Genomic DNA, 17,236 nt, shown 5'->3' with positions numbered 1-17,236 from the left:
TCCCAGCCTGGAAACCAGTGGGGCCTGTGTGTCCCCTCAGCACCACAGGCCGTGTGACCCAAGCGTGCCAAGTGCATTTTACTGGATTTGGTGTTAGGCTGAAGACAAGGATCCTGGCGGCTTTAACCGAGTTGGCAGCATCGTTGCCCGGGAGTGGGCACTGTTTTAGGAGGCGGGGCCTTGCTGGAGAAGGTGTCGCCCAAACTTCCACACCCACTCTAGCGCCGTCAGCCCCCTGAGCTGCACCCTGAGCTGCACGGGCGGACAGTCAAGTGTGTGCGGTCTGAGCTGGGAAGTGAGGCGCCCCAGGTCTCCGGTTCCGTGGCACTCAGCACCTTCACACTGTCTTGCGCCATCCCCACCATCCGTGTCCAGACTTTTCCATCCCCCGCTCTGAGCCTGATGGCCGCTCCTCCCCAGCCCTGGCACCCCCATTGTGCTCTCTGTCTCTGAAGGGGGCGGCTCTGGGTCCCTCACGGAAGTGGGACCATGCGGTACGTGTCCTGAGAGACTGGCTGACCTCCCTCAGCGTGACGTCCTCTGGGGCCACCGGTGTGGACGCTGGGACTTGTGTCTAAGGCTGTCACTGTGCCCTGTACGGGCCGACCACGGGTTCCCCGGCTGCTTCTGCACATTAGCGCCTGTGACTAATGGGCTCGGCACGCGGTGCATCTCTCCGAGACCCAGCCGTCCGTCCGGGCGCTGGCCCGGAGCGCTTGCTGGGTCCTGGGCTGATTCTGTAAGGCTGTTTCCAGGGCACGCCACTCCGTTCTCTACGACAGCTACCCCACGGGCCGGGCGCCTTTCCACGCCCCGTCCCAATTTCCCTGCAGTCCCGTCAGCACGCTCTCCTGGGTTTTGCTAGTAGCCAGCCTAATAGGTTTGAGCAGGGCTTTTGGTTTTGTCACAGACCTCGGTCACCGCAGTAGGCCCTGCCCTGCGAGCCCTGCCCTCCCCTGCCTCCCCTGTCCAGCCCCCACTCTCCCCTGTCCCACCCTCCCCTGTCCACCCTCCCTTGCTCCCACCTTCCCCTGTCCCATCCTCCCCCGCCCCCACCCTCCCCTGTCCACCCTCCCCCATCCACCCCCCACCCCCGCTCAGCCCCCCCTGCACCCTCTCTTCCAGAAGAACGAATACCTGTTCACAGTGGTGGCGGAGGAGGCGGATGCCCTGCTGCTCGGCCTGCGGTACTCGCCCACCCGGCTGCACTTCCTCTTCCTCAGCCAGGACCCGGCGGGTGCCTGGCAAACCCGAGTGACCTTCCACAGCCCCGCTCTGACGGACAGCGAGTGGCACACGCTGGTCTTGGCCGTGTCTGAAGAATCCTTCTCCCTCACCACGGACTGTGGCCTCCCACTGGACATGTAGGTAGCCGGACGCCAGGGGCGGGCGGCGCGGGGCTGTGTGCACCGTGGGCCCTCGGGCGTGTGGGCAAACAGCCGTTGGGAACCATCCCCTGAGGCAGGAGCGCAGGGTCATCGGCAGGGTCCTGTCCTCCGGAAAGGCCGGTGGGAGGGGGCGGACGCAGGCGCCCCTGGGTGCGCTGGACGTGGGGGGTGGGGTGCCCTGCTGAGTGTGGGCGCCATCGCCGAAGGCCGCAGAGGAAGTTCACAGACAGCTCAGGCAGCGGAGCCAAAATGCAGCTGCGGCCAGTCCGGCTCTGCGGTTTCAGCACATCGTTTGACCCAAGACTTGGTTTGCTTGTCTGGGCCGAGGGAGTGAATAGTCACTAAAACTCCAAATAAACAGGCAGAACCATCCTCTGGTAGCTTCGACCCAGCCCCGGGGACTCAGAAGCCGGAGTCCGTTCCCTGTCCCGCCGTCCCCTGGTTGCGAGGCTGGACCAGGGCGCGTGGGCCCCACGGCTCCACCAGGGAGTGACGACCCCCGTTGCCCTCAGCTTCCACCCTGGCTCACGGGGCTGGGCACTCTTTTTTTTTAAATCACAAATTGTCCCGTTTGCATTAAATCTACCATTATTCCAAATATTACTTGCAAAGGTAGAACCTCACTCTGCTTTGTTGGATGACACTTACTCCCTAATAAAAAGAATCCTTGATATTCAGACACTCTGTTTAAATACGTCTCTACCACAAGTGCCCCCCATACCCCCTGAGTACATCAGGGCCTTTACCGGGTGATGACAGTGGGGACCCAGCAGTGGGGACAGCTCTGGGACGGGCAGGAGCACGGGCCAGGGACGGGATGGAAGGAGCCAGGGCTGCAGCCGGTGGTGGCCAAGGAGGAACCTGGGCCCTGGGACCGGGCTTCACAGAGGGCACACTGTGATCGGAGCTGTGATGGGAGCATGGGTTATTCTGGGAGGCGGTCAGGAACTGGCCTCACCACGGCCAGCTGTAGCCAGATGCAAGCCTGGAGGGAGCAGGTGCGTTTACAGGAGGGTATGGCATCGAGGTGCAGGAGGCAGTGAGGAGAGGCACTTGCCTGGCTCGTCCGCCCCAGAGGCCCCAGTCAGGGCCTCCCCTCCAGCCGGCGCCCACCTTTCCGCCCCCATCCCCAGGCTTCAGCCTCCACGTCCACATCAAGACCCAGCTCTGGCCACATCTTCCAACATCTCCCAGGTCACCAGCAAGGACCCTTCCCTCCCAGACACCATCCGTTTCCCCACAGGCTTGGTGGAGGGTGGGCAGGCTGGGGACCCAGTGCCAGTAGGAGCCACGGAAGGTTCCCGAGAGATGGAGCAGCCACCGAACAAACACCTCTGCAGCGACAGCTGCCGGAGACTCTTGTCCTGGGGCAAAGAGCATCCCTCCAGTTCAGGTCCAGCAGAACCTGGGAATGGGACCTTGCTTGGAGACAACGTCTTTGCAGGTGCGACCGGGTTCAGTTGAGGTGGTCCCGGAGCAGGGCGGGCCCCCGTCCCGAGTCTGGTGTCCTTCTAAGAAGAGGAGAAGAGGCACAGAGAAGGCTGTGTGAAGACAGGCAGAGGGCACGACATGGGCTACAAGCCGGGGACTACCAGAAGCCCACAGAAGCTGGAAGAGGCTAGAGGAACCTCCCCTGGAGCCTGCAGAGGGAGCGCAGCCAGGTGGCACCTTGACCTCAGACTTCCGGCCTCCAGAGCTGGGGCTCGCCTGCTGCTCAAGCCCCCATCATGTGGTGCTTGTTATAGCCGCCCTGGGAAACGATGCCTCTCCTGTGCGGCTTCTCCCTGCGCTTTTCTGCGTGAATGGCTGTGACCCTGCTCCCCCATGGCCCTCAAACCACCCTCAAATGTTTTCAGAATGGCTGACGTGCCCTTCCCGGCCACCCTATCGGTGCGAGGAGCCCGATTCTTCATCGGCAGCCGTAAGAGGACCAAAGGCCTGTTCACGGTAGGTAAGGGAGGGGCTGCCCCAACATCCGTGTTCGCAGAGGGGCTGCCGCTGCAAGCCTGGTGTCCTCACGCTCTGCTCGACAGATCGGTGTGTGTGCCACGTGGGACCAGGGAGCCCTGGGGTCCACTGGGGCCCCTTACTTGCCAGGCACATTTCACCGTGTTCCCATGCACACTCATCCTCACTGCCCCCAGAGCTCACACCTTACACTCTCAGGGCCCTGCTCCATGTCCTCTTCCATGGAGACCTTCCCCCACCCCTCAGAGAAGATGGGCCTTGTACCCATCCCCTGTAGCCCTGACCACCTCAGACCAGCTGTGTGCTTGCTCATTACCTGTCTCTCCCTTAGACTGCAGGTGGGGGACCTTGTTCCATGAGTGTAGGGGCTTTTGTTTCCTGCCGTGTTGTGTCTAGACCCATGCCTGATACATGATAGGTGCTTGGTGAATATTTATGGATGGCATGCTTGGGTGGATGGATAGATGGATAGCTGGATGGGCAGGTGGATGGACATATGGCTGGCTGGCTGGCTGGATGGATGGGTGGATGGATGAGTGATGGATAAATGGATGGGTGGGCACGTGGGTGGGTGGGTGAACATATGGGTGAGTGATGGATGGCTGGATGGGTGGAAGGATGGACATATGGATGGGTGGATGAGTGAGAGAGTGATGGATGGATGGGTGGATGGATGAATATATGGGTAGATGGATGGATGGGTGGATGAGTGATGGATGGACTATGGTCGATGGATGGATGGATGGGTAGATGGACAGATGGATGGATGAGCAATGCAACCCAGTCACTCTAGGTTAGTTCACAGGAAAAACCCCTTCCACGACTTAATTACCTTAGAATGGTGTATAGTTCCCCACCATTGCTCTCAGTGCTCCCCACTCCCCCCAACCAATCAGCAGACTCTTCTCTCCTACCTCTAGAGGTGAATAGACCCTTCATCCTCCATTCCCACCCCTCCACCAGGGTCTGGACAGGCTGAGCCCAGTGGTCCAGGCGCTCTCTGGCGACGAGGTTCTGAACATGCTGTCCCTCTCTCTGCAGGGCCTGGTGAGGCAGCTGGTTCTGCTGCCCGGCTCGGATGCCACCCCAAGGCTCTGTCCCTGCAGGAGTGCCGAGCTGGCTGTGCTGTCCATCCCCCCTGTCCTGCAGGGTCTCACAGGAAAGCCAGAAGATAATGAGGTGCTAAAATATCCCTATGGTTAGTAGGTCAAAGCCACTCACTCCCCCTCACTGATGGTGGACCCCAAGAACCTTGTCACTTTCCCACCTCTCCTGGGAGCAAAGACAGGAGGGTGATTATCAAATTGACAAAGAGACTGGCCCCGTTGGACACACCAGCATCATCCAACTTTCCTCCAGGTGGCTCGCCCAGTGGCCGCCAAACCCTGCCTGGATGGTGCCCTCAAGGGACCACTGGTCCTGCTTGGGATGCCCGGGGCTGTTCCCTGACATCATCTTCCTTCTCTTGAGCCTTCTGACTTCCATCTGCTGCCTGTTTTCCCCCAGACCAGTATTGGGGTCTTTATCCCCATCCCTCCCTGATAGGCATCTAAATCTCAGCCCCTGCCCCAGTGGGGACCCCGAACTTAGAGAGGCACATTTCAGTTGTCCGTGATCCCCCAGCCCAGAGGGTCCCCTGCACCGTTCTCTTTAGTGTGTACTTGTGTGTTCTCCATGTAAAGTTACAGTCTGGACGGTTCATGTAAGCCACACCCCTGCACCGGAGCTGCCAAATCCCCTCCCACCACCACTCCGCCGGGCGGGGAGACCGCCCCCACCACTCCCGAGCCTCGCGGTCATGCTTCACCAGTCAGGCGAGCCCTCAGTGCATTGTCCACTCGATCCAATCCTGGGATGTGTTTCCAAACTCCCAGCAGCAGAGGCTGCTGCTTTTTTTTTTTTTTTTTTTAAGATTTTATTTATTTGGGGGAGAGACAGCGAGAGAGAGAGCACAAGCAGGGGGAGTGGCAGAGGGAGACGCAGGCTTCCCGCTGAGCAGGGAGCCCGATGCGGGGCTTGATCCCAGGACCCTGGGATCATGACCTGAGCCAAAGGCAGATGCTTCACTGACGGAGCCACCCAGGTGCCCCCCACCTGCTGCTTTTTATTTTTTCACATTGGAGAGCACGTTACTAGTCTACGGATTGGGGCACCTGGAGGGCTCAGTTGGTTCAGCGTCTGACTCTCGGTTTTGGCTCAGGTCATGATCTCAGGGCCGTGGGATCCAGCCCCACGTTGGGCTCCCTGCTCAGTGGTGAGTCTGCTTGAGATTCTCCCTCTGCCCCTGCTCTCTCTCTCTCTAAAATAAATAAGTAAGCCTTTAAAAAATAGTCTACGTATTGATGCAGTTTATTGCTAATTGATATTTTGAATAATTTTATAGTAACAGTACAATTTTGAATAATTTTTATCATAAAAGAAGAGACACAGAGGAAAATGATTTCCCTGCACAGTGAAGTTTTTGGGCACTCCATGGAAGTTTCCCACATCCGTCCAGTTCCAGCTCAGAACAAGAGGCAGGAGGCGGGGTGTGAGCCCAGGCCTCCGCCAGGCACTGATAACATCCAGGTGCCCACAGCGCCCACGTCGCTGTGAATCGGCCCCGCAGCACCATCAGGACCAGTGGGCTTGGCCCGAGATGAGGTGTAATCACCAGAAGTGATGGGGTCAAACACCGAAAAACAAGGCAAAACCCAAGCTTATACAAACTCGCGCCAGAGAGTGACAGGTCCGAGAGACGAGCAGGGCAGCAGCGTGAAGACTGAGGCTTTTCCAGGGGAAGATGGGCCGCCCTCTGCAGTGGGCAGGGAGGCCAGCAGGGGAGCCTCGCAGCCTCTGTCCTGCCGTGCGGGGCCTCGATGGAGACCCCTGTGTCTTCATGGTCCCCACATGCAGAGGCAAAGGCAGGACAGCCCGGGTCAGGGGTCCGCCTCCCACTCCGTCTTCCTCCAGGGAACCTGCACCTGGACACTCCTCTTCCTTGTCTCCCCCCAGAAACCGACATGAAGGTGACGCTGGGCTCCCGGCCTCCGTGCACCAAAGAGGAGGACGCCCAGTTCTGGTTCGACGCCAGCCAGAAGGGGCTGTTCCTGTGTGTGGGCAGCGAGTGGGTCTCCGTGTTAGCAGGTGAAGCGGGCTCTGGGGACTTACGGCTCTTCTCGAGCCAGCATTACTTGGGGATAGGGAGCGCCCCCCCAGGACAGCAGGCCTGCAGGTTTCATCTGGAATCGCACGTCCTCCTGGGCAGGGCTGATCACCCCCCGCGTCTAGTCCCCGTGGCCCCGAGGGGGCAGCCTCCTGGCACCCTGTCTGCCCCTCGGATCACAGATGCCAGGCGGTGATGCCAGGAACCTGGAAACATGCTGTTCCCCCGAGTGCTTCCCGCGTGGAGACGAGGAGTTGAGGCTGCCCAGGGCGCCCGGGACCCTTGCCCACAGGAAACGGGAGCTGGCTGCAGCCGCCGCTCGCGAGCCTTGACCCCAGTCCCTTGTGCACTTGAGGGTGCACTTTCGCGGGAGGTGGGAATGCCTAGTTTGGACCCACATATCCGTGCCGTCCAGTCAGTGTCCCTGGCCGCTCAGCACACCACCCTGAAACCCATGCGGGCGCCAGCAGGCTGCCTTAGTGGCCTCTCTGTGACGGCAACATGCGCTCCGAGCAAGTCGCCCCGGAGAAAGCCCTGACCGTGGCTAGAGCTGGGGGTCAGGGCTCGGGGCCCTGGTCGCGCCCCTGTCCTGGGAGGCGTTAACCGGGTCTCCACATTTCTGTCACCAGCCAGAGAAAAGCTGGACTATGTGGAGGAGCATCAGAGCCTGTTCACCAACTCGGAGACGCTGGGCATCGAGGTCTTTGCCATCCCCGAGGCTGGGCTCTTCGTGGCAGCCGCCAACCGCAAAACCACATCCGCCATCTACAAGTGGACAGATGGAAAGTTCGCCTCATACCAGAACATTCGCACGCACCAAGCCCAGTCCTGGAGACACTTCACCATCGGGAAAAAGGCAAGTCTGCACCCAGCGACCGTCTCGATCCTTTTCATCTTGGGAAAACCCAAAGGTTGGGACTGCTCATGTAGATGGTCTGGGAACGTATTTCTCATGGTTTCAGTCTTACTCAGGTTCTCAACAGCTTTCAAAGTCGGACACTTGGCGGGGTCTCTAAATCCAGAATGTGAAGTCTGTTTGGCTTCCTACAAAATAGAAAACAAGACCATTCCTATGACACTGTCCAGTTCTACGTAGACCCATCAGGGCTCAATTAAAAGCTTGTTGGCCCATTTGATGAGCTGGTCAACAAGGCGGAAATCATCTGGGGAAGGAGACAGACTCACTGCAGGGGGCCGGGCCTGGAGGTGAGGGTGGGACGCTCACGGGCAGCGCCCCCCACTGCCAGGGCCGGACGGAGCAGAGGCACAGGCGGTGGGTCTGAGGGGCTGCCCCCAGCATGACCCGTTGTCTAATCAGCTCCATCTACACCCTCGACTCCAGGGGCAGTGTCCTGGGGCCGCCGTCCTGCGCCCGGCCCCGGAATCGCTCACTCAGCAGTATGTGAGTGCCAGGTACCGCCTGCCCTCACCCAGGCCTGCCCCGAGGATGAACAGGGAGCAGAATGGACAGGCCTCTGCACTCCTGTTGCTCGCAGCCCGCCGCGGCCCAGCCACGCTCCCAGTCCCGCGTGGCGAATGGCTGACTAGCGCTCCGGCCCTTTGGTTGGCCACATTTTCATATAAAAAATGTGAACTTTGCATCAAGGAAATATCGGGAAATTCAGAAAAACAAGGGGGGAGGGTCTGTCCGGTCAACGAAACAGGTGTGGGGCTTGCTGAGCGCACGCTTACTTCCGGGCTCAGTGGGCGCGCCCCACACACCGAGCTGGCTTGCCTCCTGGTCCAGTTGCACGCTGGCCACGTGTGTCTAACTCAGCTACATGACAAGCGCGGGCTTCTATATGGGTGGAGGGCTTTGTGATGTGTTCTCCTCATCCAGGTGATGAAGGACAAGTCTGGGCATAAAGCTGTTCCCTAGTTTGGGGATAGAGATGGGGACAGCGGGCTGACGAACGCAGACACGTTTAAGGGTCTGGAACGGGATGGACAGATCCACAGAGACGGTGGCCCTCGGACCGAGACGCGGGTGCTCAGAAGCCTTGGTGCCAGGCCCCTCGAGTACACAGCAAGAACCAGTGTCCCGGGCTCTCTCGTTCAGGTCTTCCTGGCTGTGGCCAATTTTGAACCGAATGAAAAGGGTCAGGAGTTCTCCGTCATTTACAAATGGAGCCAGACGAAGCTGAGGTTCACGCCATACCAGAGGGTCCCCACCCACAGCGCCCGGGACTGGGAGGCCTTCAAGGTGGCCGGGGAGCACTTCCTGGCCGTGGCCAACCACCGGGAAGGTAGGCTGTGGCCGTCCACGAGGAAGGAAACCACGGGGGCGGGGCGGGGCTGACTCACCAGCAGGTTAACAAATTACAGTAAGTCACACCTGGCCCGATTCTCTGGGCTGGGCCATCTGACAGTGACGTCTGAAGCAAGCACACCTGAACACCTTCTCCCCGTCCAGGTAGGAAGACAGGTGCGCGGTATGTGTGGGTGCCTGTCCAGGAGAGTGGTTATGGGAACGTGGGCCAGACCACCTCATCTGAAACTAACCAACTAACTAACTAACTAACTGGCCTCCTCGGAGGAGGGGTTGGCTGAAACAGGTGTGAAGGTGAGCTGTTGGACCGGCAGAGGGACGGTGGTGTGGGCAGTGTGCTGGGAGAAGGATGCGGGGCGTTGTCTCGTGCCCTCTAGACACAAACTCTGTGATGCAGCGGGCACGGTGGGGGACGGGCCTGGCCGAGGCTGGGGGCCTGGTTTCTGGGCCTGTGACCGCCTGAGTGGCTGCAGCTGGCCCCTCCTGGTCGTGTAACTCCGGACAGCAGGGTCTGAGGCAGCGGGCCCTGTAGGGCATCTGCGGCCAGGGAGCTCTGTCTGTAGGGACCCCACTCATGGGCAGCGGGGCCCCAGGAGCCCGCTAACCAGTGCTCCCCAGAGAAGGAGTGTTCCGGGAGAAGCTGGCCCCACCCCACCAGGGGGGCTCCAGGGAGCACAATGTGGACAGAAGGTGCGAAGGCCTGAGCTGAGGGGACAGTGAGGGCGGCGGGGTCATTGGGCAGGGGGAGAGGTGAGGCTGGGATCCCATCTCTAAGACAGAAGGCCACGGGGGGAGGGGTCTGGAGCCCCCAAAGGAGGGACCCAGGGAGGGCTTTCCCGTGGGCACAGGGGCAGGGAGCGCAGGGGAGCGCAGGGAAGGTGCCCAGCGGCCAGAGGCCCGACGGCACCGGACGGACCCTCGGGCCCTGGGGCAGGTCCAGGGCAGGCTGCCGTGAGGGGATGTCTGCCTGTGGTGTGTGACGGCGGCCGCCTGCTTGCAGGTGACAACCACAACATCGACAGTGTCATCTACAAGTGGAACCCGAGGACGCGCCTCTTCGAGGCCAACCAGACCATTGCTACATCCGGCGCCTACGACTGGGAGTTCTTCACCGTGGGGCCCTACTCGTTCCTGGCGGTGGCCAACGCCTTCAACGGCAGGTCCACGAAGCTGCACTCCCATCTGTATGTCTGGCTCTTCGGCTCCTTCCAGCTGTTCCAGGCCTTCCTGGTAAGGAGCCGGCGGGAGCCCCGTGTCCCGCCTCCGGCAGGCCACCCGGCAGCTGGAGACGCGGGACCTGGGGACCCCAAGAGCCAGGACCAGCACCGCCTCCAGGCCCCCCTCACCCAGGCAACACCCCCCACAGGAGGCTCAGGCTGAGTCCCTGGGGCCCTGAGAAGAGCCCGACAACGAGGCGGGAGGGGGCCCTGCCCTGCCCTCCCTCTGGCACCGAGCTTCCTGGGCAGCGCTGGGTGCTCAGCGGGCCCCGTGGCCCCTGGGCGGGTGCCCTGGGGCAGCCGGGCAGCAGGCGCCTGACCTGGCCAAGTGCGGGGGCGGCTCTGCCCACTTGCACTTCAGACCGTGAGGGTCCCTCAGCTGGTTCCAGGCTCCACGGGGCAGGCTGGCAAAGCCTTTGAGTGGAGCTAGGCGTGACGAGTGTTTATCAGGGCGGGACAGGGCCGGGCGCCCCGGGGAGCCCTCTCGACTCTGGTCCTGGCCTAGGGTCCTGGAGAGGAGGCACAGGGGCTGGGCGGGGCCCACACCACCCATCTCGGGCCGCGGGGCGGGCGCTTCCCTGTTGCCGAGGGAGCTGTGGGCACTCCGTCTCTACTTACTGCGATCGTCATGGAGAGCATGTCACCAGCAACATGACTCCTTCCTCCCTGGGTCCTTCCGGAACATCCCTTGCTTGTTTCTCTGGCCCCTCGTTCGCCCAGCAGAAATGCTTTGAGGGCTCTCTGCGCCCCGGGGTGGTGACTCCTTTGGCGTCGGACGTCGGGGGCAGAGGAGGAAACGCACCGAGCGCCCCTCCTGCGGGGTCTGCAGGGAAATGGAAGGGCGGTGGGGGCTGTGCCAAGCAGCCCCCACGCTGAGACCAGCCCCGTGCAGAAAGCCCAGGGAGACTGAAAGCTGCTGGAACACATTCCACACGCACCGTCTCCTCTAACACAAGCCTGGAGGCCGCCTACCGGGTGGGTCTTAAACACGAGGAGAGAGATGACGTACCACAGCGCAGGCTCCCTCAGCGGGCGCCCCCTCCACGGGCACCGGCATCGCGTGTGGGAGGCGGAGCCCAGGGCGCTCGGAGAGCCCCCAGCGCAGGGACCAGGCCAGCGCGCTCTGGAGAACAGCTCCTGCTCGTTCCTCCGCCATCCAGGGCTGCACCGTGCACGCCCGGTGGTGGAGGCCGACCCGCCGCCCACCGTCTGCCTTACAGCACTCACGGTGCAGCGGTCCGCGCGGCGGGCGGCGCCCTCGGGGAGGGGCATGAGGACAAGCTGCAGAGGGGGCGGCCGGGTCCGCGATGGGCAGGCGGAAGGCGGCGGCCGAGAAGAGCCGCGCTGAGCGGCCCCCGGCTGCGGTGGGCAGGAGGGAGTGGCCGGGCGGCGTGTCCGGCGCGGGGGAGGCGGGTGGCCAGGGTGACACGGAGGCACGTGTGGGAAGCCGGTTCCCGAGCTCGACCCCGAGGTTGCCAGCAGGAGGAGGTCATTCCTGGGGCTGCCATTCCTGAGAGGGGGCGCCCCGGGAGCAGTGGGACTGGGGTGGGCGTGAATTCCTTGCAGCCACGCACCTTCTTGCGGGCTGAGCCAGGCGGGCGGAAAGTGCCAGAACCAGGAGCTTCGCCCACCTCCTCCCACTCGGTCCTCACAGCCGCGCTGTGCGCTGAGTGCTGCTGCAGTCTCCCTTTACACCCGGGGACACTGAGGCACAGGGTTCCGGGACCGGCGCCTGGCAGAGCTGGGATGGAACCAGGTGGTGCGGTCTATGGCTCTGTTCAGTGTTGGACAGAGTCCTCGAGCAGGAGCTCCTTCTCCTTCTCCTCACCATCGTGGTGAGGCCGGACCCCCAAAAACAGCTCGGCCGGCCCGGGGCAGAGTTGTCCCCCAACAACGGGCCTGGGTGTGTGTTCGCCAGTTTAGGAGAACGTTCAGCGATGGACTGGGAGCCGACCTCGGGTAGCCACGTGGGGACTCGCAAGGAGGCCTGGACACGCAGGGCCGGCGGCTGAGGATGACGACGCGGCAGGGAGCAGCCGTATAAGGGCCTGTAGGTGACAGGCTGACGGCAGCTCGTGTGGGAACCCCGTGAGCTCTAAACAACCTCCGGCGTCACCGGAGTCACAAGGATGCCCGGCCCGGGGAGGGGTCCGGGTGCTCGCACGTCTGGAGCCCGCACGAGGGGCGACCACAGGAGCTGAAGGCTTTATTTTGAAGGAAGATGCAGGATGATTGCTTCCAGGTAGCTAACGGGTGGCTGGGGGACGGGGGAGCAGGCCCCTGTAGCGTCCCGAGAGCAGGGTCCCGTCGCCAGCACAGAAGGTGCTGCCTGCTGCCGTCTGGTCACCCACGCCAGGTCTTCAGCAGGGCCGACAAACCATGCATTTGGAAGGAATCGAGTTCCTGCCGTGGGTTGGGATCGCACTTGGGAGATTATCATCCTGCGGCTACCAACACCGTGATCCTAAATCTCCTACACTTGAACAAAAGGCCAAGTTAGAAAGCTGTCTTCGTCAAGGGCCACAACCAGATGCCGCCGCTCCTGGAGGCACCGCCTGCCTCGGACAGATGCCGCCCACCACCGTCCTCATCAGTGGCCATGAACGGACATCGAGGGATCCCCAGGTGTTTGGTAAAGGACCCGAAACGTGAAATAGTCAAGCTCAAGTGTAGACATACACCCGCACTGGACCAACCCAAGCTAACTCCAGGAACACAAGGAATTTTAAAAATTGTAATTGCCTTGGGGCGCCTGGGTGGCTCAGTCGTTAAGCGTCTGCCTTCGGCTCAGGTCATGGTCCCAGGGTCCTGGGATTGAGTCCCATGTTGGGCTCCCTGCTCAGCGGGAAGCCTGCTTCTCCCTCTCCCACTCCCCCTGCTTGTGTTCCCTCTCTCGCTGTGTCTCTCTCTGTCAAATAAATAAATAAAATCTTAAAAAAAAAATTGTAATTGCCTTCAGGTGATTGTAATTACCCTAATTACCTTTTAAATTCTAATTACCTTCAGAAGTATTCAAGAAGACATCACATTTGTAGAGTCAATAGAGAATGCCATGAAAGGACAGAGTTCTCGGGTATTAAAATTATAGTTGCCGGCCTTACAAGAAGATACTCGTCAACCGGACTGGAAAATCAAGGCCAGGGAAGCTTCTAGAATGTAGAACGAGAAGATGAGGCAGACAGAGGGGATCGACCCAGGAGATCCGGAAGGAGTGACGCGGGAGCAGAGAGCACTGGGGCCATCGAGGGGCTCCCCGGACCTGGGAACGCCCCGTCAGCTGGGGGCGCTGGCCCTGGAGACCAGCTCAGAGAGGCTCAGGCCGCCGCGTGCCGTGGGTTTCTCACCCGGGTTCCAAAGGACACCACTTTCAGTCTGAATTCTGTGTGCCGTGCTGTGGGCGGGAGAAGGAGCCCAGGCCACTACAAGTGTCCGTGGCTTCCCGCCACCAAGGGTTAGTCCTCACCGGGGTGAAGCGCCACGAGGGTCCCCGGGTCTCCTCTGCCATGCGGCTGTTCCATCCGTGGGGAGGCGGGAAGCCCCCACTGGCCATCACCCCCAGCTCAGTGTCGGCGCCCATTGGCCAGCACTGGTCACATGAGCCAGCGCAGCTGCATGGGACCCGGGAAATGTGGGGGGGGTGGTGTCCTCGAGGTGTGCACCTGCACACACGGGAGTCTCCAGACACTGGGAGTCAGAATCGGAACTGTGGCTCCAACCAAGGACGGGGGCGAAGGCAAGTTCCAGCAGGACAGTCCCGATGGCCTGAGGGGGAGAGTCCAGGAGGACGATTAGGGAAGAGGAGGACTGCATGGACGTGTGGGCTGACAGGTGTGAAGACAGGATGGAAGAATGAAGGTGCAGGCATGACCTGCATGTGGGGACCGTCCCCAGGGGTGGCACGGAGCTCCTCCCGCCGCTGAAACCCCCAAGAAGGGCTAGGCTCCGCGGGAGTGACATTGGGAGGCGGCCAGGGCACCGTAAGTGCCGACAGCGACATCTCGATCCTGGAGTCACCCTGTGGACAGAGTCTGGAGGCTTGGTCTGGGGTCCGACACTGAGTACTTATGTTGGGGTTCCTTAGTAGAGGGACAAGCGCAAGGGGAGGTGAAGGAGGGTAGGGGCCCCATATCGTCTTCCTAGAGCTCCAGGAGTCAGAGGGGTCTCCCTGGGACCCCTTAACGGGGACAGTCACCCACAGCCCCCAGGCAGGGGCCCAGGCCCGGCACGGCAGGCTGGGCTCCCAGACCAGCAGGACCAGATGGCCGTGGGCCCTGCCCTGTGCTTGGGGAGTGGTTTTTCCTGTTCCTGACAGCCTCATGCCAGAAACCCTGGGATTTCCACCGATGGCAACCCTTCTTGCCTCCCCCTCTGAAAAGCCTTTCTGCCATTTGCAGAGCAAATATTTAAAGGGAGGTCTGCGGTTGCCCTCGCTTAGCTGGCTCATGCGTCCCCTTCAGGTCCATTTCACAGATGAGGACACTAAGGTGGGAAGTGAGGGGACCCAGCCGGGGACACCAGGTGCGTGGAGGAGCCAGTCCATCCATGCAAGGCCCCATCATTTGTGGGGGAAGCCTGAAGTCTGGCCCGGGGCCCTGGAAGGGGTCCCTGGGGACGTGTGTCTCCTCACTGTGCCCGTGTGTGCGGCTTGTCCTGCTGAGAGACTCCCAGCTCTCTATCAGTGGGGTCAGGACAGGAGGCTGAGCGTTGCTGAGCGGACTCACCCAGGGTCATAGCCCGCTCTGGAGGGCAGGTAGGAGACATTCCTGGAACGTGGCTTCAGGACTCCATCCTCAGCCACATTGGCGGTACACAAGCCAGCCCCGAAGGTAGCAGCCGGTCTGCGGGGGGCTGTCCCAGGAGCCAGAACTCTGGGGGCTGCTGTCCCCCGACCTTGCAGGCTGCCGAGGGAGGCCCCAGGGCGGCCAGCAACTTCATACCCTGCCCAAAGTCCTTCCCTTACATGCCCCATCTCCTCACGCCTCGATAGTGCCTCAAACCCCAGAAAATCCCACTTTCATGTTTTGCCAGCATTTTTCGCATTGTGTTTAAATCCTTTTAGGTCCTGGCATTGCCTTAGTGTTTACTGTTTGAAGTTTTGCAATATCTTTGTGACCATGAGCTTTGAAGCAGGCAAGCCTGGGTGCTTTGAAAGCCTGTGTGCTCGGAGAGGTGCTGACCTCGTGGGGGCCTTTTCTGGACATGGGGGGCAGAGGGTGTTTGAGGAGCGTGCCCACGGACTGTGCTGGGAAGGAGCCGGGGGGCGGCGGGCGGCGGAGTTCAGCTCAGGAGGAAGCCCCGGCTGTCCAGGCTTTGTGGCCAATGTGAGTGGGAGGCTGGCTGCTCACCCTGGGACACATTCTCCAGCCCCACCTCTCTCACCAGGAATTCCAGAACCTTCCTGCAGGCGGCAGAGACCAAGGCTCCAATGACTTGGCTTCATCATCTTAGAGCAAAGGAGGCCAGAGCTGGGTGTGTCCAAGAAGGCACAAGCTCCATCCACGGGAAATCCACCCGCCAGCTGCTGGGGTTTCTGCCCCCTGAGCTCACTGGCCGTGGCGCCTGTGGTCACGGTCATCAAATGTGGACCCAACGTGGAGGGGGAGGGGAGGGGAGGGGGAGCAGTTGACCCCGTCGGGGTTTGTTGCCCAGGAGGCGGCCTGATGGGTGTGAGGGGCCAGCTGAGTGCCCACGGGACCCCGGGCGGAGAGAGTCTGAAGTGCAAGGGACTCGGGGCATCTGGCAGGGGGAGGGACGGGCAGAGGTGCTGCCCGGTGGTCAGCGGGTGTGGGGGCCAGTGGGTGAAACTGGGGGCTTCTCAGAACTTCGTTTCCACAGCGCAGGTAAACATCCAGGAAGGAGTCAGAAGACAGGCAAGAACGTTGGGTTGAGATCTGCACCTGAGAGCTGGGTGGTGTGAACGCCGCTCGGCGGTCAGCACTGCTGGACGGCCCTGGGAAGGGGGCTTCCTCCTGGCGCCTTCTGTTTGCTCAGGGGGCAGGCAGCCGGGGAGGGGGCCCAGAAGTCGGCCAGGGAGGGCGCCCCCTCCAGCCTCCCAGGATGGGACCCTCACCCACCCTGGCCAACTGCCTGCCGTGAGGACAGCGGCATCCCCACCCCGGAGCCCCCTGGGGGGCGGCCTGTCTCCCCCTGGCAGCACGCCCTGCCTCCCGGTTCGGCTCCCCAGACACTCCCAGACCTCGATTCTTTGCTCCATCGAAGCCAGAACCCGAGGGCCTCCTGGCCCAGCCTGATCCTCTGATTACTGGGAGCCCACCCACCCTTGAGGGAGGCCATCAGGGGCTCCAGGGGCACCTGGCTGCCGAGTCCCCAAAGCGCCATCATCCCGGCCAGGCACTCGGGCAGCCTGCCAGGCACTGTGCCAGGGGCTGTCGGGGCAGGCACCAGGGGAATTCCGCTGGGAAGGGGGAGCCTGCCCAGCCCAGCAGGTGCCCGGCCACCTCACCAGGTGCCAGGCAGGGTTTGGCAGGGCTGTTCGATGTGGGAATTTCTTCTCTCTCTGATGAGTCCCTAATGCACCTAGAACTCAGGAGCCGCCTGACATCAGGCCCCAGGTCCCCTGTGCCCCCTGCCCAGGCTGGCGCAGCCGTGGGCAAAGACGCTCCCCACTCCGGCTTCCAAGCGGGAGGAGCCCGGCCTATGGCTGAGGGCGCAGGTGTTGGCCCTGTTCTGTGAGGGGCTCTGGCAGCCCTGTGTGGGGAGGAGGGGTCATTGACGGCAGCGGCTGTGACCCCGGGGGGGCCTCCTGCGGGTCTCTGCCACCCTCTGCCCACATGAAATACCGGATGCCTAGCTCAGTTTACATTCCGGGTAAATGATGAATAATTTTTTAGTAAAAGCGCGTCCCCAGTAGTGCACGGGATACACACAGGCTGAAAAATCATTGTTTATCTGGAATTCAAACTCAATGAGATACCCTGTCCTGGCAGTATCGGGGGGGACACACGGACCGGAGGCAGGATGAGGACCCCTCTAAACCACACACACCTGAGTGCTCCTTCCTGCTGCCAGCCACACCCTCGGCCTTCCTCCTTGCCTATGGGACCTCCTCTGCCCGTGCTCCCGGAGCCGCCCACAGCCCCTCCTCAGCCCCCCATCTGCACCATGCTGGGACTGAAGACGAGGGAACAGGCTGAGGGTCACGCAACTTGGAGCTGGGAGGAAGCCCTGGCACCTGGGGAGAGCCTCTCCTCAGACCACCTGCTGGCCACTTGTACTGCAAGGGTGTGCA

At 61.6% G+C, this 17,236-nt stretch overlaps 1 protein-coding gene across 1 annotated transcript in view; it reads left to right on the top strand.

The window, feature by feature from the left end:
• TSPEAR (thrombospondin type laminin G domain and EAR repeats) overlaps positions 1-17,236 on the top strand; it is a 68,083-nt gene that overhangs the window by 44,623 nt on the left and 6,224 nt on the right. Inside the window, exons 3-9 of the mRNA XM_081800695.1 lie at positions 1,126-1,364; positions 3,245-3,335; positions 4,398-4,554; positions 6,351-6,482; positions 7,131-7,357; positions 8,561-8,747; positions 9,771-10,000. Of these exons, the coding sequence (XP_081656821.1) occupies positions 1,126-1,364; positions 3,245-3,335; positions 4,398-4,554; positions 6,351-6,482; positions 7,131-7,357; positions 8,561-8,747; positions 9,771-10,000 (1,263 nt within the window). The remainder of the gene's footprint in view (positions 1-1,125; positions 1,365-3,244; positions 3,336-4,397; positions 4,555-6,350; positions 6,483-7,130; positions 7,358-8,560; positions 8,748-9,770; positions 10,001-17,236) is intronic.

Source organism: Leptonychotes weddellii, chromosome 1, assembly GCF_054177405.1.
Source record: "Leptonychotes weddellii isolate Sample4059 chromosome 1, ASM5417740v2, whole genome shotgun sequence".
Taxonomy (NCBI): domain Eukaryota; kingdom Metazoa; phylum Chordata; class Mammalia; order Carnivora; family Phocidae; genus Leptonychotes; species Leptonychotes weddellii.
The sequence above is the reverse complement of the archived record's forward strand: the minus strand, read 5'-3'. Positions and strand labels throughout refer to the sequence as shown.